This window comes from Dunckerocampus dactyliophorus, chromosome 14 (assembly GCF_027744805.1).
Source record: "Dunckerocampus dactyliophorus isolate RoL2022-P2 chromosome 14, RoL_Ddac_1.1, whole genome shotgun sequence".
NCBI lineage: Eukaryota > Metazoa > Chordata > Actinopteri > Syngnathiformes > Syngnathidae > Dunckerocampus > Dunckerocampus dactyliophorus.
Genome location: NC_072832.1, coordinates 19,996,269 through 20,024,258, shown reverse-complemented (window position 1 = coordinate 20,024,258; position 27,990 = coordinate 19,996,269). Strand labels below are relative to the sequence as shown.

The 27,990-nt window shown below is 39.7% G+C and overlaps 1 protein-coding gene across 2 annotated transcripts; it reads left to right on the top strand.

The window, feature by feature from the left end:
- On the top strand, positions 1 to 27,612 carry papolg (poly(A) polymerase gamma). Of its 2 annotated transcripts, none has more exons than XM_054798871.1 (24): positions 1 to 292; positions 1,375 to 1,533; positions 3,777 to 3,843; positions 3,937 to 4,018; positions 11,108 to 11,217; positions 11,872 to 11,925; positions 12,659 to 12,770; positions 16,248 to 16,337; positions 16,503 to 16,641; positions 17,692 to 17,764; positions 18,509 to 18,629; positions 18,726 to 18,810; positions 20,310 to 20,363; positions 20,834 to 20,953; positions 21,239 to 21,348; positions 21,512 to 21,633; positions 21,714 to 21,871; positions 23,684 to 23,784; positions 24,778 to 24,965; positions 25,057 to 25,134; positions 25,211 to 25,270; positions 25,378 to 25,481; positions 25,562 to 25,662; positions 26,565 to 27,612. In XM_054798871.1, the coding sequence occupies exons 2-24, from the start codon at positions 1,379 to 1,381 to the stop codon at positions 26,738 to 26,740; spliced, it is 2,460 nt and encodes an 819-aa protein (XP_054654846.1). In that variant the 5' UTR covers positions 1 to 292; positions 1,375 to 1,378; the 3' UTR covers positions 26,741 to 27,612. The 2 variants fall into 2 exon arrangements, with proteins under 2 accessions (XP_054654846.1, XP_054654844.1); XM_054798869.1 differs by having other exon boundaries at positions 1 to 318.
- Positions 27,613 to 27,990: the final 378 nt, after the last annotated feature.

The following is a 27,990-nucleotide window of genomic DNA, read 5'->3' as shown; positions in this document are numbered from 1 at the left end:
CATCCACAAACTCCTACAGATTTGTAGTTCTCAATAAAAGTGCCCTCGAGCACTCGGACGCGTGTTTAAGGCTGTAGCCTCTTTAGGAAGATTTATTTAATTAAGCCATTTTTCCTGAAAGATTTCAGACGGAAATGTCAATTCATAAGAAGTGATTCCGGTTCAATGGGAAGCTTTGAGCTGCTCTCTGGAAAGTGACCATTGTTGTAATCAGGTCGAGGCTGTTGTTATTTCTACTTGCTGACCTTCTTAGTTGAACACAGCTTAACAACAGGAGGAGGGCGCAAGTATTGTAAGTGTCATGAAAGAAATGTCAAGGTAAGACAAATGTGTGGCCTTCTCGCCGTAGTAGGCATTTTATTTGCGTTAAACAACCAGAAAGAATAGGCTAAGTGCTAGCTTTAGCCTAGCTAACTGTCATAACAACCAAATAAGGCCTGTTGCCGTCGCTTGTTGTCGAGGCCGTTACATTGACGTTTGTCTAAATATAGTATAAACGATGCCATACAATGACGTGATTTCACTTGTAGTTTGTCCCCGACAAAGTGCAAACTCTTAAAGTGTGTTTTAAAAAGTGGTTATCAAGTCATTTTCATCGTAGCAGAAAGCTAACGTTTTCGCTCATGCTAATTTAGCCCGCTAGCGTTTCCAACCTGTTAGCGAGCTCACGGCTAATGCTCGTAGCCCAGAAGCGAGTTTTGCTCTGTACAGGTTGCACTTTTCATCACCTTTGGGATTTTTAATGTTTAAGTGTTTGTTTGGAACTAGAAACATTTATTTGGCATTGATTGCGGTTGACTTCTTGATGTTGCATGAGGCGAAATGTACTGCAAGAGCAGCAATAACACGACGAATTTGGCAGTTACACTGAACTAAGCAATTTTAAAAAGTAGTCTACATCTTGGAAAAAAATAGTTGCAGATTACTGAGGTGCCATATCGAGTGTTATGTGTACCAGTTAGTTTGTCCCATAGTTGACTGGTATAGCGATCCCATTTTTGGGAAATATTTTCGATTTTGATGTGTGACTTTCTCATCCAATCCATGACATCTCCCGATACATTCTTAAAGTATCGTAAACCCACACAGTCCAAAGACGTTGCTTGCAACTATTGTTGTTGATACAGAAAAATGTAATGACAACTTGGACAGTCTTCCTTGTGGCCATCATTGTGTACTATTTGCTTTCTTTAGTTGTTAGTGTATTTTCTTACAGCCTTGTCTGTTATTGCCCCGCTTTGCAACGCTAATGTAGGGCTCAGAGAGAGAAATTGTCTTACCAAGTCAGAATGTATGTTCATACTGTAGAAGTACCACTACACACGTGGAAAGTACACATTTTTCACCGTGTAATGTGTCATTCTCTTGTTGCAGCAACATGCCTGGTGGGCAGCAGCCTCAGAAACACTATGGCATCACGTCCGCCATTAGCCTTGCTCCCCCACGAGACATAGACCACCAGTACACCAAAAAACTTTGCGATGCTATGAAGCCTTTTGGGGTGTTTGAAGATGAAGAAGAGTTGAACCACAGGTGAGTATCTGGATGTACCCAGATTCAATCAGCATCTATCCTGAATACTCCTTTTATCTGCAATGTATTTATTTGTTTATTTTGTTTAGTGGTGTGTTTTGTTTTATTTCGGTGCAGTGCTTAGTTTGTTTATAATGTCTTTTCTGCGGGTTTTATCCATTTACTTAAATAAGAGTCGACTACAGTGTTTTCCACAGGACTGTAATCTATATGTGGTGTTGGGTTTCAGGGGATGATGTCATCATGTACTATTTTAAAAACACATTTTTCTGTGTTTATGCCTCTTGTCAACATGTGTATGTAGATTTTAGTCCTTTTTTTAAAGATAATGTACATGCCATTGTACATCTAATATTATATAATATAATATTATCACTATATTGATGAACATATATGTTATAATGCGCAGCCAAGACAGTTGTGGTGGATTTTTAAGGCTTCTGATTGGCCAGAATGTGCATGACAGCAGGTAAATGTCGTTAAGAAGCAGAGTTACAATGCCATCTACTGAACAGAGTTGTAACAACAAGCTGCGCTGACAGTCGGCATGGCTCAGGTGGTCGTAGAGTGGTCGTCTCCCAAACTGAAGGTTGCGGGTCGATCCTCCGTCCTCCCGTGATCATGCCAAAGTATCCTTGGGCAAGATACCGAAACCCCAAATGCTCCTCATGGTGCGTCATCAATAGGTAGATGTGCTAACAGTGTCAAAAGCGCTTTGAGTGCCTTGGAGGTGCGCTTTACCAGTGAAAGACCATTTACAGTCCCATTATAATGTGGATATGACCGAGGGCAAGCAGGGAACACCAGATGTGTTATATATATATATATATATATATATATATATATATACACATACACATACACATACACATACACATACACATACACATACACATACACACACACACACACACACACACACACACCTGATCTATCTCCTAATGGCAAATCTGTTTGACAGTTCAAATTTATTTGTACAGTCATCCCTGTTATCCTTATCGCTGTTAATGGGTTTTAGATATTTCAGATCAATATTTTCATAATTACAGCATAGAAAACGTGTTTCTAACCTTCTGAATAAGTTTTTTTTAACATTATTAGAGCCCTCTAAATGTGAAATTACACCCCTATAGCTGTTACCTAGGGCTGGGCAATTAATTGAAAAATAACTGAAAACGACAATTAGAGCTTCTAATCGACATCCAACTGCCGTGTCTTCTCTCCTACACTGACTTGCAACAATAAATCAAGTGAAGATAAATCTGCACGTGCCAAGAGTCATTTCGTTCTTTTTTTATAAACATTGCGTAATCGGAATTTGAGAATACATCAAAAATATACTCGCTTATGTTTCATTCAGCCAAATTCATGAAATAAAAGCAGTTAGTAACACATCAACACAGTGGATGTCAAAAGACGTCAGTGGGGAAGAAGCCTTCGAAATGCAGTCACCTTTTGACGTCTCTGGTACTGAGGCAGGCTTTCTCAGCGATGTCAGAAGACGTCTGTGTAATCGTACATTAACTTAAATCGAGGCTGGAGGTTCAATTAATCATGATTTTAGGTTTTTGCCAAAATCACCCAGCCATACTATTACCCATATAAGAAGAGAAATAAGACATCTTAGACATAAATAAGATCATTGGATCACTTCCTGTGGTGGCTATTGTTTCATCAGTGTAATGTTACTGACACCTAGTGACCAGTGGAGAATACTACTCTATTGCTGCTCCTAAGTAGAGACACCGCTTTACTAACAAGCAGAGAGCAGATATGCAGTGAACATTCACACAGGAGCTGTTGTTGGCTACAAGTCAGACCTGACACCTCCACTCTCCACACTGGTAAAACTCGGCTAAACACAGTCAACGCTAGCCAGCTGACATCACACACATCAAAGCCTAGGCCCCACCCCTTAAGGCACACACAAGTCTCAGATATTTTGCTGCATATCACATCTTCTGAATGGCTTATTTGTATTTTTGTTCATTTGGCCATATTTATTCTTGAAAATATTTAATTTAGGCCAATAATACATACGTTTAATTAAACATGCACATTTTTGACGAATGATAGGCTGTAGTCTACCACGAAATAGTGATGATTGATTTATTTTGAAAAACCGTGGTAGAGTGAAGATGTGAAATTTGAACTGCGAAGTGGCACGGAACAACTGCATTTGTAAAAGAACGTATGGGAAACACTGCAGTATTTGTTGATGAAGAAATTCTTTGTATTTCCAGACTCGCTGTTCTGGGCAAATTGAATAACTTTGTTAAAGAGTGGATCGCAGAGATCAGTGAATTAAAGGTAGGCTGAATGTTATGCTTATGAGTTCACATGCTGAATGAGTGTTGTTTTGGTTTTAAAAGCCAAAACAAATTCTGTTATGTCTTCCAACAGAACCTTCCACCTTCTGCTATAAGCTGTGTTGGGGGCAAGATATTTACATTTGGTTCATATCGTCTTGGAGTCCATACAAAAGGTATGCCAGCTTCACACACATTGCTAGCATAAGGTCATGTTTTCACTTGCAAAAAAATTGTTCTGTTATGTTGGAAAAGCACAAAAAATGTATGCCGTTTTTTTCCCATTTTTCCTATGCAACTATATGCAAAACAACAATGTTGAATTATGGAACATTTTTGTATTTACCTTTGGGTCATTGTCCTGTGTTGGCTGGATGCAGACAGGTTGTCAAAATACCTACAGTAGTTAATGTACATGCAGTATGGACTTTATTGTGAAACGTATTTAGTTTTTAAAGCTCTAGTGTCTTAGCTGCGGACATGTACTTGACTTTCATGTAACAACTGCACAAAATAACAAAAGCTGCCAAATTAGCCATTTCACTTGCATTTCTGCATAGTACATCAACTTCAGACAACTAAAGGATGAGCATGTCAACTGCTTGTATGAAGTTATATAAATGGTAGTATGTTAAGATCGGTGGCAGTGCATCACCTGTTGTTTTTAAATGTTAGCCAGTGGTAAGTGTTCTACCCTTTCTAGCACTGTAAGCATGGATGCTTGTATTGCGCTTCAGCCCTTCTTGTAAGCTACTGTTTTGTAATTTGTTGAAGTCAATAAATGTGATCCTGGGGCACTGGAAGCAATGGAAGGAAGGTGGCCATAAGATAGATGGGTGGTCATGTTAAATATCCAATCACTTGGCCTCAGTTGTTTGTTTGTCATTTGTTCTGTTTCTCTGTCCAATTTTTATATACTATGATGTGCGCTTTGAACATGAATGTTTGTGTTTAAAAAGGTGGCATACAATGTATTTTCTAAGGTTAATTTTGAAAAATAAACCTGACATCTGTGAAGGTGGATTGTGACTTAATGACCGTGGGGAAAACATGGGTCTAAGTAAGTAGTATAAGGCAGTGGCTCAGGTGTGGTACAGGAAAAAAAACCCAGTAAATATGTATTTCTCCACCAATCTGTCATAAATGTATGTTTTGTCTCATCCCAATCATTAAAAAAAAAAATTCTTAAGTAAAAATCGCAGAATTTGCACTATTTTACCATCAAATACAGGGCAGATACCAGAGGTGATGCAACGGTGCAAAAACTATGCTGCGTGGCACTCACCCCCTTTTTGTTTTTCTCAGCATGTGGCCAATATAACATTTGCAGAAAGATTTATTATACACCATGACTTTTTATAGCCTCTGTAATGTTTTTTTTTAATATAAGTATGTGGCAATATTATTTTTGTTGATCGGCCAATAAACTGCAGAGAAAAGGTAAACAGTGATACAGACACTCTGCTCTACCTAAAGGGAGTGTAAGTGTAAATCATCGCTGTGTTTACTTGCACTAAATTAGTCAGATTCTCGAAATAAATTGGTCTCTTCCATTTTCACACATATGTGAAGTCCCTGTTTACAGCACATGATGATCGATGATCCAATGATCGATCGATGGTCACATATGCATGCAAGAACTGGTTTCCAGTCGACACAGTCTTGTTAAATACGTTTTTAAAAAGCTGGTTTCAATCAAATTCATGCAGGCATGACCCTCACAGCATGTGTAAGGTGTAAGACCAGTTAAGAACCCCTGCTGTTCCTGACAAACTTTGTTGCTTGTAGGAACAACAAATAATGACCTGTAGTTGATCAATTGGAATCATAAATGGCTTACATGAAAGACTCTAGATTATGCTCATACCAAAATAGTTTTGTATCATTCATTTGTTTTATCATTTAAAGGGATTGTTGGGTTTTTTGACATGAAGTTGTATGACATCCCCAGCAGCAGTGTACTACACAAACAGTGACTTACCCCTAATTGGTCCCGTGAGTCCAGTTCTGGTCTGAGATCCGTGATGAGGAAAGTAGTTCCGCTTAGTTGCTGGGGCCATTTAAGTAAAGAGTTTGGCTTCTCAAAACAATATGCGTTCAAAAGAGGAATACATTTGTATCACGAAAAATGCCTCATCTAAAAAATCAGACTTCACAAAACACTGTGCGTTACATTTCCCGCCGTATCCTTGCGCACTGTCGCCTGCGCATTCATGTGTATGTGATGAAGACGCTTGCATCTTCTTCCGCTGTGGAACACATTCGTAAACAAGATTGCCGCGGCGGTCCGTCGCGGAAGAAGAGTGGCATTACCGCGAGCGTCATCACATACACGTGAATGCACAGGCAACAGTGCGCAGTGATATGCCGGGAGACAAATACAACGCAGAGCGTTTTGTGAGGTCTGATTTCTTTTTATTTTTTTAAAATTTATTTATTTATTTTAAGAGGCATTTTTGTGATGCAAATATATTACTCTTTTGAACGCATATTGTTTTGAGAAGCCAAACTCTTTACTTAAATGTCCCCAACAACTAAGCGGAACTACATTCTACGTCACGTATCTCAGAGGAGAACTAGACTCACCGGACCAATTGGGTCACTGTTGCTGTAGTACCCTGCTGATGGGGATGTCATACAACTTCATGTCCAAAAAATCAGAACGATCACTTTGATTAGAACAGAAAGGCCAGATTTTGCTTGCACAATGGTCTTGTGTCTTTTAATGGATTCAACCAATCACAGATTAGCGCTTCAGCTATGACAAATTCTGTGATTAACACATTCCCAGGACACCAGACCTTCATGTGAAATGCAACTTAACCTCAGCAACATGCCAAAGATTCAACCACAGACCAAAGTGCTGATAATCAAGAGCCTGAAGGCCAAGTCTGCTGCTCAGGTGGCAGACATCGTCAATGTATCCAAACGTCAAGTGGAGAGGATAAGAAAAAAATTTGAAAAAACGGGTGTAGTTAGTGACAAGCCCAAGGGCCTCATCTATAAAGCTTGCCTACACACAAAACGAGGCCGAAAAGTTGTGTACGCCGTTTTTGATGCAAATTGTCACCTTTTTAAAAACTAGGGCTGTCAGTTGCTGAAAATATTTGTGATAATCACATTTTGTCCATAGTTAACTCATAATTAATCGCATGTAATCGCAGGTTGAAATAAGTTATCTATAATAAGCGCAGATGTAAATGTCTTTGTGGTAAACGATTTGATACGTAACTACAACAGTAACTGCTTCAAATTTTATGTAAAGAATACCAATTTTGGAAATATGGGCCATTATTTTATAAAAAAAAAATAATATACCGTTAGAATTGCCCAAGTTTTTGAATGTTTAATGCGAGCTGCGATTTGTACCACTTTGTTTGACGGTCCTTGAAAGCACCTTCTAACGTTCTCCCATGCACAGATAGACTACTGTATTGTGTTTTTCCCCTTTTTCTTTCACCTCATATTTGGTCCAAAATGCTGATACTATGTGGGAATGCATAAATGTAAGACTTATGACGTTATTGAGTGCTAATGCGCATATTTGCGAAACAAAACCTCTTTGAAAACCAAAGTCCAGGCTCGTACTGGTGGGTGGTGGCTCTGTATTCATTTCGTCCTTTTAATTTGATGTTGGTCCTGTCATAGTTTTACACAATAAGGAAGATAAATTAGATCGCTATAATGTACGTATGTTTTACTGAGGTGTTAAATTTTTCCCAGTGCTAGCTAGTACGCTGCTAATGCTAGCACTGGTAATGCTATTTACAGCCATTCTCGACTTCAGCCATGGTTGTCACATTGACAGCCCGTAAATAGCAGCTCATAACCCAAAATATTAGCTTCAAATTCAAAGCAAAAATCAGCCTGGAGACGGCTTGTATCGAATAAAACACGTGTTAGTTGGGACACTTGTATGCATAAATGACAATTAAAAACAATACCTGCAGTGCTCCAGTCTCTGGCAGGTGACGTAATCTGTGATAACTCAAATCCCAACGACAGTAGATACAAATAACTTTGGTCTTGTTGCAAAAGCCATCCACAAGGGCTTTGAAGCTAAATTTACCATTCAAAATACTCTCTTCTTTGTCCATTTCCGCTCAATATTTGTTTACTCAAACTACGGTGTGGGCCGAGGGTCAAACAGGACCAGTAGTGCTGTTAAAAGAAACTAATTCCTTTAATAGCTACTTCGAATCTAATTCGTTAACTTTGACAGTCATAATAAAACCACAGCCTGGTGTGTGAGTGTGCACACCGGTATGCCACCTTTGCAGTTGGCACACGCGCTTTTTGGCAAAAAGGTGACGCACATTTTAAGTGGTGAAGTGAAATCATAATATTAATATGAATTATAACAAACATCAGGTTGTCAATTGAATAATTCTAGGGTTTAATGGGTCATTGACATGATTTATCAACTTGGCTTAAATATGTTCTATATTGTTTGTAATTATGTTCTACGTTTGTTTATTGAAAGTGAACGGTAAATTTTTAAATTGCATTTATAATATATGGCGGGAGCCATAACGAACTGGAGTCGCAGAAAAGGGGCATCAGCGCAGTTACACTTCTCAGCTAAAGCAGAGTAAACAAACATGAGAGCATGGACAAGAGAGAATGTTTACAGTGATTCTAGCAAAGATTTGAGCGATGTGTCAGTAGTTTTTAAGCAGGAAGAAACATCTGGAGATGAAGCAGATAGAAAAGTTGCAGAACAGGGAATGAAGCCGTATTTATTCGAACCACTGATGACGAATCCAGCGTGTCTGATGCGGAGGTGTCCGATGACAAAGACACGGAGATGAAGATTGGTTGGCTTCAAAACACAGAAACAAAACACGGTGTAAATTACCTTTGGAGTTGTTCATCCTTCAATTATTGTTTTAAATCATCCTGTTAATGAGCGTAAAGGCGTCTTCAGACCCTTTTTTTATTGTGTATTTCATTGGCGGCGCCGCCCCGCTCCCCACCATCAACACATCGGTGTGAAAATATGTTTTATAACATTAACTGCTTTGAATTCTTGTTGCTATGGTGGCATAGTGTTTAGAATGCAATATGTAAGAGGGACATGAGTTACTCTGTTCTGTGGCAACTTTGACGTCATTCTCGCTTTTCCTGTGTAGCATAGCATTAGGAATAGCGTCCGAGCATCCAAAATGCGTTTATACTAGGGTTGGGCAATTTGGCATGCATCATGTATCATGATATTCTTGCACTTCTTGCATTTTGGGATGTATCACGATATGATGATATAATAAAATTCAGCAGAGTCTGCTACAAAAGCTACAAACCTTAACCCATATATTAAATACACTTGTCTCAAATTGTAAAGCTTTTTGTAATTGTAATTACAATAGTTACAAATTGTAATACAATTGCAAATTATAAAGCTGTGAATGCATAGCAATTTTGGAAATATGGGCAATTATTTTATTTAAAAAATAATACACAACAGTTTTTGCATGTTACTGTTGTTTTGTTTCATTGTTTCGGCAAGTGACGACCAGTCCCAGTTTATTTGATGGTCGATGAAAGCATCATAGCTATGTACGTGTGCTAACTTTCTCCCAAACAGCAGATATAGAATTTATATTATATTTGTATTTTCCTGTTTTTCTTTCACCTCATATTTGGTCCCAAATACTGATAGTATGTGGGAATGCATAAAGGTAAGGTTTGATGACTGTATTGAGTGCTAATGTGCACAACGTCAAGTTAATTCACGGCCTTCTACCACACACATCAAACATATTAATACATGTTATAAAAAGCAAACTCCAGGCTCGCAATGGTGGCTCATTCACTGTTTTTAATTTGATGTTATTCCTGTTTCTGATTCCAATTGATCAACTGCAGGTCAAGTTATGTGTTGTTCCTACAACTTAGATAAATGACAGAACTTTTGTCAGGGACTGTATTACATACACATGCAATGCTTGGGTGCGAGGTCCAACCTTGTTATACCCATGACACAGATTGAAATCAATTAACACTGCTGTCAAACGCTTGAAATCCTGAAACCGGTGTGACATTCAACCTTTTAACTTTACATACATGGGAATAGACCTGTCACGATAACACATTTTGCAAGACAATAATTGTCCAACAAATTATTGTAGAAAATCGATATTATTGACATTTTTTGGGGCAATATTTTCCATTAATTATATGGCAAAATAATGAGTACATTGTGTCAAAAGCAATAAACTTTAATTTCTCAAGTGTGTTTAACATTGCAATTGAAATGTCAAGTGCTTTTAAATAAATTTAAACAACATAATAAACAAAAAAAGACAAACTCAATGAAAATAAAATGGACTCTGTCTCATTTAGCAAATATTGCACTTAAATAAAAATCACAATAATAACCCCCCCAAAAAAATGGACGTCTCCTGTTAAGAAAAAAATACTCCAATAAAAACCACACACACACGCAGTTATGTAGTGTATTTTTGAACTAATGTAAGGGGTCATATTTGAGCTGGGCAACATAGGTGTTGGCGGAATAAAATGCAATGTTTCTGATGTCCTTCAACACGTCTTCTTTCACTTGGTTTTTTACAGTTCAGGATTTGCTCTTTGTGACATGTACTGTACGTTCTCGCAGGCAATTTGCACTGTCTAATATTACTCAAAATGTTGACGTTTCAACCATATTGAAAGGCTGCATTTCTTTTGCAATGTAGCGAGCGACACGGTGTGTGAGTGCGCACTATTTTGTGCTGTTTTGTTTTATATTTCCTTTCCGATCAAATGCCTCAGTAAGAGTTGACTGTCGGGACGAAGGCCCTGCTGCACCGCCACACTGGGGCTGTAGCGTTGGGCTTAGAAACCGTGGCTTTTGTGCATTCATTCATATAGGCGTTTGCTTGCCAACTGCTAGCACTCTGTGTATCCACACACTGGTAGCCCTGCCTTTACTTACCGGGGACAGAGAGGTTGACACGAGGGTTCACTCTCGCCATTTATTCCGCTATAGAACCAATGTGCACAGACACATGTAGAGTGAACCCTCTTGTCATCCAGCCTGTGTGGTACAGAGAGACGGGGAAAACAAACAGGCTTGCACATCAATTTATCGAGGTAGCAAAATTTCCTTTTTTTGTTTGTTTGATTTATCGATTATCGTGACAGGCCTAAATTGCGAAGAAAAATATATTATTCTAATTTGATTATTTATTAAAATGTGTTTTGTGTGTGGTGTTATCAGTGTGTGGATTGTTGTGCGACACTGATCAAGGTGCTGCTCATTGCAGGAGCTGATATTGATGCCCTATGTGTGGCACCCCGACATGTGGAAAGGAGTGACTTTTTTCAGTCTTTCTTTGAGAAATTGAAACAGCATGAGGAAATTAAAGACCTGAGGGTAAGCTAGTTTACACTGCATAAATATGTAGTACAAGGGTATGCAACGTTTTTCCAGCGAGGGCCCACGTACAGAAACATTGAAGAATGCAAATGCGGGGGGCCATTTTGTGTATTGAAGATGCAAAAAAACAATCCAGTGTCAATATATGCTAAGCTATCTAAACGAAACATTCATATCTTAACTTTGTGTTATAGGTGGCAAAGTAAATTAGTGTAAAATATAATTGTACGTCTCATTAATAACTAGTTAATTTCATTTTTACAATATGCCAAAGGTCATGAAAAAGCAAGCTCCAGGCTGAAAAATGACCCCGGGCCGCACTTTGGCACTCTGTAATCTAAATTACAATAAGACTTGTAATGCATTTGTGTAAATCTACGTTGCTGATACTATCTACGTGAAATATTCTGCACTTTGTTGAAATATTCACCTTACAGTAAGAAATGCAGATGCAATGACTTGATTTTTTTTTTTCTTGAAGAGAATCAGTTTTTAAAGAGGTATACAAATATTTCTTGTTTGAGTGGATTCTTCGCATTGACACGTTTTTCTTATGTAGGCCACATATACAGTACTCTATATCAGTGGTGGTCAGAAGAAATATTATACAGCTTACCATGTCAAGTTACCTGGTTTACTTGTTGTTTTCAGGCTGTCGAGGATGCCTTTGTTCCAGTTATAAAATTCAAATTTGATGGAATAGAGGTAAGTTTCTACACCATCCAGAGTAAAGTAAAGCAAACAATACCAAGTCAAGTTTGCACACACTAAAAGCAACAGCCATGGTCCATAAAGGGCATACATCACAACAAAAGAAGTGTCATGGCTGGTTGGCAATGGGTAGGGGTTTGGTTTAGGGCTAACATACTCTGACACAAACATATGAAAGTGCGCAGCGGAGCGGACTGTATTGCAATCACTCCTCGACAATTACATAACAGAGAAAGTGTACTGAAATTACAGTAAGTGCAGATCATAGTACATCACGTTGGTTGAACATGCCAGACTTTAAATGTTAAGTGCATCCAAGTATGGTGCACTTATGAGTGTATGAGTATAATCTCAATGTCACTCAGTATGTTGTACACAAGCAGCACTGGCAAGAAATTCTTGATGCTCTTTTAATGTGGTGTCCTGTTTGCCCCCTTTGTCCCATTTTGTACTGTGTGGTGCATTTGTTTTCCCAAGTTGGCGAGGAAATTTTAATAGAACTTGGGGGCACAAACTTGTGCACGCAAAATTGTATCTCACTAGAATTTCCAAAGTAAATGTGTATGTGGTGTAGATGTACTTTTGTGCACCTGCTTGCTAGCTAAAAAGTTATTTGAGTTCCCAGACTGTTTGGTTTGTGCATTGAAATGAAGTTTTCAAATCTAGCTTTCATGTCAAAAACACTTTGAATTTTAACGTGATTACTCGTTTGTCTGTTTCTTAACAGATTGACCTGCTTTTTGCCAGACTGGCATTACAGTCCATTCCAGACAACCTGGACCTACGCGGGGATTCCATCCTGCGAAATCTGGACATTCGTTGCATTCGAAGTCTTAATGGTAAACCACATAAGCATGTAAACGCATACTGATATTAACACATATATATATATATATATATATGTGTGTGTGTGTGTGTGTCATATATATATATATATATATATATATTACAAATGAATTTGTATTTGAGTGAAGTACAGTGGTGTGAAAAAGTGTTTTGCCCCCTTCCTGATTTCTTCTTTTTTTGCATGTTTGTCACACTTAGATGTTTCTGATCATCGAACAAATTTACGTAAATATTCGTCAATGAGAACTCATGATGCAGTTTTTAAGTGAAACAATTTATTAAGGGAGAAAAAAAAATCCAAACCTACATGGCCCTGTGTGGGGGGAAAAAAGTGATTGCCACCCTGAGCAGCAACAACTGTAATGAAGCATTTGCGATAACTTGCAATGAGTCTCTTGCAGCACTGTGGAGGAATTTTGACCCACTCATCTTCGCAGAATTGTTGTAATTCAGCCTCATTGGAGGATCCATCCATCCATCTTCCTCCGCTTATCCGGATCCGGCTCACAGGGGCAGCAGTCTCAGTAGGGAAACCCAGACTTCCTGGTCCCCGGCCACCTCCTCCAGCTGCACTGGGAGGACACCAAGGTGTTTCCAGGCCAGCTGTGAGACATAATCCCTCCAGCGTGTCTTAGGTCTGCCCCAGGGCCTTCTCCCGGCTGGGCCTGCCCGGAACACCTCACCAGGGAGGCATCCGGACTAGATACCCGAGCCACCTCAACTGGCTCCTCCTGAATGTGAAGGAGCAGCGGCTCTACCTTGAGCTCCTCCCAGATGACTGAGCTCCTCACCCTATTTCTTAGGGTATTTCTTAGGGTCTTCCTCACGCTCCAACCTTCCTCCACTCGTGAACAAGACCCGAGATGCATGAACTCCTCCACCTGGGGCAGGACTTCATTCCCAACCCAGAGGGAGCAATCCACCCTTGTTTGACTGAGAACCATGGCCTCAGATCCTCATTGTAGGATTTTGGAGCATTAAGCGCCACAGCATCTCAAAAGGATTCAGGTCAGGACTTTGACTAGGCCACTCCAAAGTCTTTTTTTTTTTATTTTTATTTTTTTATTTTATTTTATTTTTTTTTCAGCCATTCAGATGTGGACTTGCTAGAGGCCCGGTCACACCGCCCGAACTTTACTGTAGCGTCCCTGGAGCGGTAAAAAAAATTCATCACCGCTCGTAACCGCGCACAAAATGGGGAAAAAAAACTCAAAAACACGGGCGTTGTCCTAGCGGTGCACCGCTGAAGTCGGCGTTGCTTTAACGGTAGCGAAAGTTGGTTTAGCGGTGATGCGAGCATTGATACAGCGGCGTTCTGCGCATGCGGATCAGTTATCCATGTATTGTACATAACACATAATGCTGCATTGCTTCAGTGTGAATTTGAATAAACTCCAACGTTGTATTTTACATCATCTGCCACATTTTAATGGAAGCTTAGGTTAGCTTCAGTGTATATAGAGATTGTTTCACTGTGTGGAGGAAAAAAAAGACACACAGCAGTCAGATAAGTTATAAAGGAATTGGCTGTACAGCAGAGGGCGCTAAAGTCAAAGCAATGCCACAACAGACTAATGGGCTCCTGGTCCATTTCTCCCTGTAGTTATAGCCAAATTCTGGTCCCCCTCCGACACCTCCATACCTATGCCAAACCAAAGTTCATCACTGCAATGGATCGCTGCTTCATTGCTGCTTCAACGCCTGACACCGTTCCAGCAATCTCGTGTCCGCTCGTAAAACGCTTATAGCCACTCCACCAAAGTTTGTGCAACGTTTAATCACCGCCCGGGCAACGCTGGCGAAGCAGCAATGGTCCAGCGTTCAAGATTTCTGCCTTGGCCTAGCGGACCCAAGCATCCACGAACTTGCGTCTAGCGGCACCAAACTTTGACTGGGCGTTGTTGGAGCAGTGATGAACTTTGCCGTGGCGGAAAGTTGCCCGCTCCTCCCCGCTGGCAATATTTTGTGCAGCTCAAAACTTTCAGAGCGGTAGGAAGGACCATCAGTGGTGGCCGAGCAGATACGGCGTTGCCTTAACGGGTGCCAACTTCTGTTAAACGGTGGTGAACGGTTACGAGTGGTGATTAATTTTTTTCACCGCTCCAGAAACGCTACAGCAAAGTTCAGGCGGTGTGACCGGGGTTTATGGTGTGTTTTGGATCATTGTCCTCCTGCAGAATCCAAATTAATTTGAGCGTGAGGTCACGAACAGATGGCCTGACATTATCCCTCAGGATTTTTGTTAGACAGCAGAATTCATGGTTCTATTTATCACAGCAAGTCTTCCAGGTCCTGAAGCAGCAAAACAGCCCCAGACCATCACACTACCACCACCATATTTTACTTTTGTGATATTTTTTTTTCTGAAATGCAGCATTACTTTTACATCAGATCTAATGGGACATACACCTTCCAAAAAAATTCAGCTTTTGTCTCGTCAGACCACAGAGCATTTTCCCAAAGGTCTTGGGGATCATTATGTTTTCTGGCAAAAATAAAGCAAGCCTTAATGTTTTTTTTGTTCAGTAGTGGTTTTCGTCTTGGAACTCAGCCATGCAGGCTGTTTTTGCCCAGTGTCTTTCTTAGGGTGGAGTCATGAACACTGACCTTAATTGATGCAAGTGAGGCCTGCTGTTTTTTGGATGTTGTTGTAGGGTCTTTTGTGATCTCTTGGATGAGTCGTTGCTGTGCTCTTGGGGTAATTTTGGTTGGCCGGCCATTCGTAGGAAGGTTCACCACTGTTCCATGTTTTTGCCATTTGTGGATAATGGCTCTCACTGTGGTTTGCTGGACTCCCAAATCTTTAGAAATGGCTTTATAACCTTCTCCATACTGATAGATCTCAATTAATTTATGTTAATTTATGTCATGTTTTCACTTTTTCCACACAGGGCAGTTGTGTTGTCATTGACTAATTTGCTTGATCTGTGACAAACATGCAACATGCATGCAAAACATGCAAAAAAAAAAAAAAACAACAACACAGGAAGGGGCAAATGCTTTTTCACAGCACTGTATTTGTGCTTCAGGTGATATTCAGTATTTCTCTGCCTCCAAACATGGTGAGTCCGGTTGATGCCAAAAAGCTCCACTTTGGTGTCATCTAACCACATAACATTCTCCTCAGGCTTCTCTGAATCATTCAGGTGTTCATTGGTAAATTTCAGACAGGCTTGTATATGTCTTCTGGAACAGGGGGAGCTTGCAGGTATTTAGAGTGGTGGTGGGGGGTCCAGAATTAATTAATTTATAACCTTTTATTGAAGGATTTTTTTCTGGGCTTTTGTTAACATTTTTTTTCTCTCAAATAAACTTACCATAGAAAGTATGGACTGGTCATGTATTTATTATTTTACCAAAAAATTATTTTCTCAACTGTAATTTATGTTGCAGCAATTCAGACATTGCTTTTATTGGAATCAGAGTCCTGTTTTTTGTTTGTTTCTTTCTGATGTCTTTTGTAATTACAGGTTGTCGGGTGACTGATGAAATACTGTACTTGGTGCCAAACAAAGAAAACTTCAGGCTGACACTGAGAGCCATCAAACTTTGGGCAAAACGTAAGCATTATTGTCAGATTAACCTTTATTTTTTGCATTACTTCCATGTGGACAATTTTTTTTTTTTTTTTTTTTTAAGACTAAAACAAGTTTATTAACTGGTTAGTTAGGTTTTTGAATACTGTATTTGTATTTAGTATTATTAAAAGTGCCTTTATACAACAGGTCGTGGGATTTATTCCAACATGCTGGGGTTTCTGGGCGGTGTGTCATGGGCCATGCTGGTAGCCAGGACTTGCCAGCTCTACCCTAATGCTGTTGCTGCCACCCTCGTCCATAAGTTCTTCTTGGTTTTCTCCAAATGGTGAGATTTGTGTTCTGTCTTTCCCCTTCCAAAGAGTTCTTACAAGAGACACAGTTTAACAGTTTATCCACTAGTGTCAGTTATGTTCATTCAGATTACATCTATGTGTTCTTAAGTCGACATTGACATACATGTTATACACATGTTTGTGTCAACGTGTTCTTGCATTGATTATGTCAGTGCTTGTGAATGAGTTGGACAGGGCTGCATTTGGGACCAAAAGTTTCAGACACATTTGCTAGAGTGTGAGTAAGTTAGCGCTGTTTTCATGTCAGTTGTGTGGAAAAGTAGTCGTGTGCAGTTTGTATGACGCTAGTGTCCCAAGTGGTGGCAGCAGCATTGTACATTTCAACACCACAAATTTGAAACATTCGCAAAAGCATCATGGTAAGGAGTAGGGATGTAATGATATGAAAATGTTATCATGATTATGACCAAAATTATCACGGTTATCATTATTATCACAGTATTGTTGAATGTGCTGAAAATGTTTAATAAGTACTGATACACACACAGACGTCCAACAAAGTTTTATTTAAAAAAAAAAAAAAAGACACACACAATATACTTTTCTTGGCCAAGACCAACATTGCAAACTGCGCATACACGGCCTCTTCTGAGTGCTTGCCGGTTACAGAGTTTGAAAGTGCATGTGATCACGCAATGCATTGTGGGTAGCATTATTGAGAGCAAGAGCTTTTCTTTACACCAGAGTTGGTGTTGTGTGTGTGTGTGTGTGTGTGTGTGAGCGTGAGTGAGTGAGACAGAGTGTGAGTGTGAGAGAGTGAGATCTCGTAACTAACGGCTGCTTCTCCAGGAAATGAGCAGTGTCACTGGTCCATGAGTTTATCAAGCACGAGTATTATTTTGAGACCTGAGGAACCCCCACACCCTCCCTCCCCCATTGAAAAAAGAAAAAAGCAAGCCAATGTATGTCAAAAAGATATGATGATCCCTTGGTGGCAGCATTTCAGTTTGTTGTTGATTGATTTACTTTAGGAACACATCCTGATAGACTTAATGCTTGACAAAATTGTTTCTTTCCCCTAGGGAGTGGCCAAATCCTGTGCTTTTGAAACAACCTGAGGACAGTAATCTGAATCTACCTGTATGGGATCCCAGAGTGAGTATAATCCCTGAGTAATACTGTGAATTGAAGTATGATCTGAGCTGGTGCAATTAGATTAAAATTAGGGATGTCCGATATTGGCTTTTTTGCCGATATCAGATATGCCGATATTGTCCAACTCTCAATTTCTGGTTCCCATATTAACCGATATATGTAATGTAGATACTTAAAAAAAATCATTTAAGTAATATATTCTGTCCTTTGGATATGGACTCGTCCACATCGAGATTTGTTTATTCAAGCACATTTTTACATGCCATGAGAGCGAGGTCCCGCATCATGTGTCAATGTGCTGCACTGACAAAGAACACCAAGACCTTCGGGGCGTGCAGCTTACTGCGCTTCACTGAAACAACAGCTAGCCTCCCAGATGCTAACATGGAGCTAGCAGACTTCACAGTCAGAGCGGACAGAGACACAAAAGCCTGTGGAAAGCACAAAGGTGGGCTTGCACTGTATGTGAACAAACAGTGTCATCCTGGGCATGTTAACATTCAAATGTCCATCTATACAGCGTTTTTTAAAATAGGTTTTCATTATAGGGGGAAAAAAAAACAGATACCGGTATCTACCGATATTAGATTTTTATGTCAATACCGGGCTGATAATATTGGTGGGCCGATATGTTCGGACAGCCCTAATTAAAATAGATCACACAACTGTCAATCAGATCATGAAAATCTACATCAAGCTTGTACTGTATGTCTTTCAGTCACATGATACCTGTTTTTTCTTTAGGTGAACCCATCTGACAGATATCACCTGATGCCCATCATCACACCTGCCTACCCTCAGCAAAACTCCACATACAATGTCTCCACATCAACACGCACCATTATGAGCGAGGAGTTTAAATATGGTAATTGCTGTGCAAAATCATGAGTGCACTTCTTCCTGTTAATGCTTATCCTGAGTTATTTAGTACTGGTTTGCTATCTATCTATGATTTAACCAGGTCTCAGTGTCACAGATGAGATTCTTCAGGGGAAAGCTGAATGGCCAAAGCTCTTTGAGCCTCCCAATTTTTTCCAGAAATACAAGTAAGTTTTGAGTTAAATGGTACCGCCTTGAGGGATTGCGAGATCATTTAAAGGGGATTGTCAGATCATCATAGAAATTAGTATGAAATTACTTTTAAACAGGGAGTAAGTGGGCATGCGTTTTGGCAAAGTTGTTTCATGTACGGTATCTCCTCAAGAAGGTTGGAGAAATGTGTTGCTCTTTACATGTTCACTAAACGTCTTGAACATTTGGCCCAATCTGCATTATTTCCAGGCATTTGCGTGATGTGATTATGTGTCACAGATCTTAATGATATTTTCTGACATCTTGCATGGTATCTCACATTTGGGTGCTACGTTTGAGGCACATTTTTTCTGAAATCTAAATTGTATGATTTCAAAGCAATTACTGAGGTTCAACTATACCAGGGGTCTGCAACCCACGGTTCCGGAGCCGGGCTCTTCAGCCTCCTTGTTGTGGCTCCCACGCCGAGCGCTGTGATTTTATTTTTTTTCAATCACCTAAGTGGAGGAAATGTGCATTTTCAGAAAGACTTTGAAATATCTTACTCACCTCAAGTCCATGAATGCATCTATGTTGTATTCTGACTGATTGGATGAGAAATAGAAGGGGGAGTGGGCCCAGGACTATGAATACATCCCTAAAAAGAAAAATGTCGGAAGAAAATAGTTAATTTCCAAATGGACATTTTCCTTTTGCCTTCACTGCCAATGACACTGGTTTATCCCATCTATGCATGTGGCGAGAAATAAACAGAAAATGTAACGTTGAAAGACATTTTTAAAACAAGCACTCAGCTTTTTCTGACAAGTACCCAGCTGTAGATGTGCGTATAGAGAGCGATTTCGGGACTACTTCAGAAGGTTGAGCAGAGCAAACATACTTTATGCTTCAAACTCAGCGACAGCGGCTGGCGTGGCTGCACAGGAGGCCATTAGGAGCAGGAAGTTGCTCACAGATGAAGAATACATAAAAGAATTGTTCATAAAAATATCAGAGCATCTATTCTCCCAATTAAACAAAAAAAATATTATAATAATTTAGAAAATGAAAAAATGCCTCTCTGCAAAGACAGTTTAGAGCAGGACCAAGAGAATGGCAACAAACATCACCGGTAGGCCAATTGATGACATTAATTCAGCGCAAGCATATTGAATTGCCTGTAATGAGTCAAGTGATGTAAACAATATTGAGCAGACAACACTAATATACTAATACATGCTGGGCTTTTTATGTTAAAGTTGGCTACATCATGTTTTCATTTTACACAAATACAAGAACGACTCAAAAAGACCAACATACATTAGTGTTTAAATGAATTCAAATTAGGCCTACACATGCGTTCTGCACTCCTCTTTGTTGAATTCTGTTGTTGTAACAGGTCAAATTTTTCAAAGTTTATTAGCTCGTAATGTTTTGTGGCCCCAGACTATTTTTCTTGACTGAAAGAGGAGGCAAAATGGCTCTTTTGATGATAAAGGTTGCTGACCTCTACATCTTATGATTTGCCTCACAGGCATTACATCGTTCTGACAGCCAGTGCATCCACAGAAGAAAATCACTTAGAATGGTAAGTGCAATTAGAATGTGTCAATTGCTGCATCATTATATCCCACCGTAAAAAACCTGGCAGATACTATGGATTTATACATATTCGTCTGTTATAGGGGTGTTTGTGCACATCTCCACTTTGTTTGGATCCTTTTTTTGAAACAGTACAATTACCTTTTGTTGAGCCTTCCTTTCTAAGTATAATAGACTTGACGGGTCTCAAAAGACAGGTCTTTCTTTCTGGCCATTTTGTGCCGGAAAACAAACTGCTAATGCTTCAGATACTAAACTACCCGAAAGAAGAGCATAATAAACAATAAGTACAATTATAGTCAGCTGTCCTACACAATTGCAAAGGGAGTGAAAGTTGTTAATAGGCCTCTGCTATTCCCAAACTGACTGGTGTTAACAGTATCTTGAATCAGATGCTAGGCTCTGAAGACATGTTAATATAATTTATTTTATTAAATGCAATGTGTTTTCCCTCAGGATTGGACTTGTTGAGTCAAAGATTCGTGTTTTGGTGGGGAACCTGGAGAGGAATGAGTATATTACCCTTGCACATGTCAATCCCCAGTCCTTCCCCGGGTCCAAAGAAAACCGAAATGAGTGAGTTCTGTTTATTAATCCAAGTAGCAAAAGGTCAGTAAGACGACATCATTTAACATATATATGTTATATGTAATTATTATTATTATTATTATTATTATAATTATTATTTTAATAAACTAATTTTGCATCTGAGTGAAATGACAATTTGATTCCAGATCAACTAGCACAAATTCTGATGCCCACAGACTGGTTCTGTGCGCTTGAAGCACACAAATTAGTCCTCTAATCTGAGGGGGGGTGGGAAATTATCAACTGTGAATATATTCTCCAAATGTCTTACAGGAATGATTTTGTCTCCATGTGGTTCATTGGGATCATCTTCAAGAAGGTGGAGAATGCAGAGAGTGTGAATATTGATCTTACATATGACATCCAGTCGTTCACAGATACTGGTAGGTGACCTTTTGGCATTTTTCCTTGAAATGCTTTTCACAAAAGTGTAAGCAATGCAGTTTTCAAGGGAAATGAGAAGTTTTTTTTTTTTTCTGTGGTGAATGTGCAAACATTGAAATGTACCAGTTGTCAAATGATCTTTAACGCCCCTGTTGCCTGCAGTGTACAGACAAGCCAACAACATTAACATGCTGAAAGATGGAATGAAGATTGAAGCAACACATGTGAAGAAGAAGCAGCTTCATCAGTACCTTCCTGCTGAACTGGTGCAAAAGAAGAAGAGAGTGAGCATTTGCTTAGTTTGAACGACATTATGTCCTTTTCCCCTGCTTAGTTTATCCAAAAGTTATCTCCTTTCCTTCAGAGCATAGCAGAGTTAAACCGCAGCTCCAATGGAGGGAGCTCGAAGCGGATTTCTCTGGACAGCAGTCACCTGGACAGCTCAAGAGATACCGACTCAGGGACCCCCTTCAGCTCCCCCACCAGCAAAGCCTCCAAGCCAACATCTGACACAGATGATGGGTATGAAACAGTTGGCTCCTCAATATAATTCCTTCTCTTAGTTTTTACTTTTAGTTTGTATGGTTTAGTAACACAGTAATTCCTCGTTAATCGAGGTTAATTGGTTGCAGACCTGACCATGATAAATGAATTTCCGTGATGTAGATTTCCTTATTTATAAATTGAATATTTTCATAGTTAGAGCATAGAAAGCCAGTTTACAATCTTCTAAATATGTTTGACATTATTAGAGTCCTCTAGACATGAAATAAAACCCCTATAGTCACCTTTACACTCCTATTACTAGGGATGTCAAGAGATTAAAACGTGACTATATTTCTCGTTGAGAGAAAAGCTGTACCGCGGGAATAGGTCATCCAAAAATCTATCAGCCTGTGAGCTATGGCGTCACTACTGTGAATAATAATGTCAGTAGCAGTGAGTGAGGCAGGGTTGGAACCACACATTAATTGCTTTACACATACTACACTAAGTCCCCAACCAACAAACACAATTGGTTCCAGATGACCATTCGCAAGTCGATTGGTTCTTAAGTTGAAAAAAATGTAATATTACCAATTATATAGGTACTACATGTACATGTATACATATATGCGTATGTATGTAACTATGAGTTTGGATGCAGTAGTAATATTAAACGAGGATAATTAATGAAAAAAACAATAATAAAAATGATATAATAATACGTAATGATAAATGTTATTTACCTTTGAAGAGGAGTGGTCGAGCATACGTCGGTGGTGGTGGAGGAGGAGGAGGAGGAGGAGATAGTGGGGAAAAAAAGGACAAGTCGTTGTCGTTAGACTCTTCTAAAAGAGGTAGTGTTCTGTGGGTGGTGTAGAATTAAGCAGGCCTTTTAACTCTTCATAAACTTTAATCACACGCTCTGTCCAGGTTGTATCATACAACTACAACTTAGCCTTCCTCTCTCCTCTTCCTCTTCTCCTGCTACCTGTTGGTCCCATTAGCAGTGTCACAGTGCCCTCTACTGGTCAAGCATGTAGCAGTGTAAATATGGCGTTCCAAAAGGCAAAATACATGAAAATATAGACCAGTCAGCTTGCGTTTGTATCTCCGAATGTTTGCATGTCGGATGTTCGTAAGTTGGGGACTTGGTGTATAAACCTTGCAATCCAACCTACCTCGGTGTTCCCAGCATCACTGGTCTTTGGTGAGTGCTTTTTTACATTGGAGTTCAACATCTGCGGCAGTGTTAATGTCCAAGCAGAAGCTGTAGTGACTCTCCATTTTGTAACAATCGCACTTTTAGCAGTGTCAAAGCTACAACGCAAATAATTGAGGTCACAGGAGGACCATATTAGCTGGAAGAAAGGAACAGCAACGAAAATACTCAATTGCCTCCAATACGACAGTTTAATTGCACCAAATTAATCCTGAATAAGTTTGTGCTCTTTGCAGTGAAAAGTGAAATCTAATTTTGTGGAAGTCTAAATGAAGTGTAAATTTGATTAAATCATAGATCCAGTTAGCCTTTTTCCTTCTCAGTTTGAGCTGAATGCAGCTATGCAGTATGAGTAGTATATATACTGTGTGTGTGTATGTGTATATACAGTATATATTTAATTTCTCAGTTTAATAATGTGGTCTGAAATGTACCTTGTTCTAAAGACTATGGTCTAAAACTGTCTCGAGGTGAGTTTTATATACATTTCCTCATGGCTGTACTTTGTGGAAATAGTTTATAGCTCTCCTAAACTGAACATTACCAATTTTAGTTATCAGCTGCATTTGCCATTTTTGTTGTTTTAGTTCTCGTTTTTCTTACTGTCACTACTCTTATTTCCTCTCCAGTGTCAGTCCCCCCAAGCAACTTGTTTTGGAGGTCTCTCCCGCTGCCAGCTCAGCACCAGCTGCTAAAGAGCAGGGCATGTCTATCCCTGTTATTGGTTCTAGTGAGTCTAATATTTGTAGTGACTGCACCTTCAACATTTATTTCATTTGCTGGGCAATAAAATAGCACAGCATATATCAAGTTACATGGAAAAAAATACTAGACCACCCTTGTTTCTTCAGTTTCTTGTTCATTTTAATGCCTGATACAACTGATACAAGGTACCTTTGTTTGGACAAATATGACAGTGACAACAAAAATAGCTCCTAAGAGTTAAATTTTTTGGCAGTACAATCATATGGCTATTCATGTAAGAATTATTACATGATTTTGGGTCTGTGTAGGCTCTCAGTCGTACAGGAGTTGTCCATCGAGGCAAAGGTTTCTTGAGACGTCATCTGTACTTCTGTGAAGAAGGTGTCGGACATTTCGCTCCTCATCTGAAGAGCTTCGTCAGCAAACTAACAAGTGCTGGTAGCCTAGGCCCTGAACCAGGGCCGAGCCAGAACAATAGATGCTAACAAGCCGGTATCAGAGTCGTTCATACCCAACTACAGGGAGCTACACTTCCCTTTGATCGGAGGTGCTAATGGCAGGAGAGGATTAGACCACTACTCCGCCCAGTCTTAGTGTAAGGAACCAATAGGAGGAGGGTGTTGGCACACTAATTCCGCCCACCCTTACTGTATTAAGGCCTAGGCTACCAGCACTTGTTAGTTCACTGACGAAGCTCTTCGGATGAGGAGCGAAACGTCCAACACCTTCTTCACAGAAGTACAGATGACGTCTCAAGAAGCCTTTCCCTTGTTACATGATTTTGGTTATTATCAAGACAAACCATGGAAGTTGCTAAATATCATCTCTTTAATTAAGCTCTTATGAGTTATATATTTGTTATTCTCATTGTATTTGTCCAAACAAATGTACCTTTAGTTGTACCAGGCATTACAATGGATCAGTAAACTGAAGAAACAAGGGTGGTCTAATCATTTTTTCCATGACTGTATCATTCGGAAATGTATAAATAATCACACCTGTGTTGTACATTTTGCAGAGCCAGTGGTTCAAGCTCCACCAGCCAGTAGCGCTGTCTCTACAACGATAAGTGGGAATGTGATTCCCAATGCAGCAAGCAGCCCCAAAGAGGAGCTTGAGAGTCAGGAGGACTCTGTCAATGGAGCTGCCAAGAGACCTCACTCTCCTACACAAGAAGACATGGCCAAGAAGTCCAAAGACACACAAGTAAGACTACCTTTATGCTTGTTTCACTTTCACACATTTGGTGTTATAGCAGTCTTTTTTTTTTTTCTTTTTTTTTGTGGCTTTGCTGCAGGTGTCCCCTAACGATGAACCTACATTCAAAGAGCCTTTTCCACCATCCTCAGAGACGCATCGAGAGAGATTGAACATTGTAGGTGTTTACTTGGTGTGCTTCTTCTGTCTACAAAACACAACTAAATGTTGAACTTTTGTCCATTCAAAATTAGACTCCTCTCACCGAATCGAAGCCTAAGCCCATTCCGACCATAGATACTCCAAGAACTCAGGTGACACATCCCTAATAAACAAAAAGGGCTTTATCTTCTGAGTTTGTGTGTCATAAAAACAGGAAATTAGGTGCAAGTGGTATAACTGTCATTGTCTCTCCCACCAGAGGCTTCCCAGCATGGAGCTGCCCGATGCCTCCTCACCTCTCCCAGCCAGCAACAGCTGTCGTGTTGTAAAGAATTCCATAAAACTTGCCCTCAATCGCCACAAGTGAGTTTGAAGAGTTGGTGATGTTGGGTTATTTTTTTTTGTCATCTAAGGTCTTTTCTCCTCTGGTTGGTTCATTGCAGCATCACACCTCCCAAGCCCCCAGTGTTCGAGGGTAACCCGACCCCTGAGGCACCTCCTGCCAGTCAAGAAAGGGGCATGTCCATTCCTGTTATTGGATCTAGTGAGTGTCTCCCTTCACATCACTACAAAAAACTCACTCATCTTCCCTGTGTGCATTAAATTCACTTACGTATGTGCCCAGCATGTTTGCATGTAGTTTAAGGGTGTGTTCACACTTGCAGACGTGCCAACATATACAGTCGTCCCTCGCCACAATGTGCTTTGAATTTCACAGCTTTACTTTATCACAGTTTTTCAAAAATATATTCATGAATCATTCTGTTTCATGGTTGAATACAGGCTAGTAGTAAAAAAAAAGGCTTTTTTTGCCCAAGTTAAGCATTTTCAAGCATAAAAATGGCAAAATGAACTAAAATACAAGGCAGAAGATCCATTCTAATAGTGAATGTAAGTGTCCTACATACGTCAGTAATTGTTCGGAGAGACAAACACCAGACTTGATCGCCAGAACAATAGGTATTTAAATGATCTCACAACAGGCACAATAATAACATAATAATCATCATAATAATAATCATCATAATAATACAGGCTACTATTTCAGCCAACAACAAGCTAAAACCTGCAGTGTCCCTTCCTGTCCTCCACACATCTGTCTGACCACCACTAAGCTCCCCTTGGGAATACATGAGCTTGAGTTTTATTAATGTCTTAAATGTTATTTTGTGTAATTATATATACTATTTTGGATAATACGAGTGTAAAGGTGACTATATGGGTATTTCATTTCTACAGGGCTTTAGTAAAAAAAAAAAAAAAAGTTGTGGTATGTGCATACGAGGTGTGTTAGGAAGCAGAATTATGATGCCATTTACTGGAAGTTGTAACAACAAGCTACAGACAGTTCCATTATTACAATGTGTTTTGCTCGGAATAACCAAGCTCAATCAGATAACACATTGAATGACAACAGCGCCTTGGTTCATGCCTTTCTCTTTGCAGAACAAGTTGTGTCCAAGCACACGACGCAAGCCGTCGGCAGCTCCATCCCCACTTTAGTTAGCCGAGGATCAGATCCTCTCAACGGTGCAGCCTCCAAGAGACCTCACTCTCCCTCCCTGGAGGAGCAGTCTAAGAGGCTGAAAGAAACAGAGAAAGCGAGAATCCACATAGCGTGAACTCCCAAATGGAGCCTGGATTCTTGTATACACAGAGGTGGGGTCGGGTCTAACACAGAAGTTCACTTCACACGTTCAGGTCGCGCAGTTTGGGCTGTCGCACAGGATGGACGGACACCTCACCTCAGATCTCCAGAGGTTACAGATAAACCAGTAAATAGGTGATTTGGACAGAGCTGATGTTGTCAGCACTCATGGTCACACGTGTAGCCAGAGTGCATTTTATTCAACACTCACAGAGATCTCAGACAGGAAGTAAAGCAGAACTTTTTTTTTTACTTACTCCCATTACCATTTTTTTCCATTTCTTTTGAGTTAACATGTTTTAAACACAGGAGCCCCAATATTTTCTCCACCTTTGCTTCACATCTGATATATACTGATTTATTTTTGTCTCTTTATTTCCTAAACAGAAATTTGTACAGTAAATGTTGATGTACATAACGTCTTTGTCTTAAGAAGCTCACTGTCAAGTCATTTCGTCTATCATAGTTTTATCTAAAAAGGAAAAATGATGTTTGAAAAAAAGAAAAAAAAACTTTTTTTTTAAATTTTCTTTATAACTTGTCCTGTATAGTTTAGATAAAGCAGCAGCATTTCTGGAAGATTTGCTCGGATTTGACAAATTACAACCATAGTTCTTTGGACCACCTCGACCACTGCAAAGGATTCCACGTTTATGTCCGTCTTTTAAGTGTGTTAAACGGGCCCAGCAGCTGCACTTTTGATGTGCTTGGTAGACTTAAATTAGACTTAGATTTCTGAAGTAATGAAATAATTGGATTCTGGGAGTGGCTGGTCAGAAATTATGTGCAAATTTGCTGTAGACTGAATCAGAAAGATTACTTTATTACACTTTGCTTCTTTTTGTATGTTTTTCTTCAGTCTTTCTTAAACAACACAAATGGACTGTTGCATCTAAAGCTTACCTGCAGTCAACAGGGCAGCCATTTTGGCTCTAAGGAGGGCTAAACACTCACTACCAACCCTCATGTGGAGCCACCAGTTCACTTCCCCTGCTAGTAAAGCAAAGGTTTGTGGTGCTTGATGAAAACTGGTTCAAAGCTTTGCGATTCCTTGTGCTTGTGTGTGTGTGTGTGTGTGTGTGTGTGCGTGCATATGTGGTTGTTTTGTTTTTGAAATTGACAAAATTCCCTTCATTTTGGGTATTAACCCTCTGCACCTCCTGTGGAGGTTCTTAAACGGCTTCTCCTGGGCCACAGGGTAGAGGGCATCAGGAGGAACCCCCC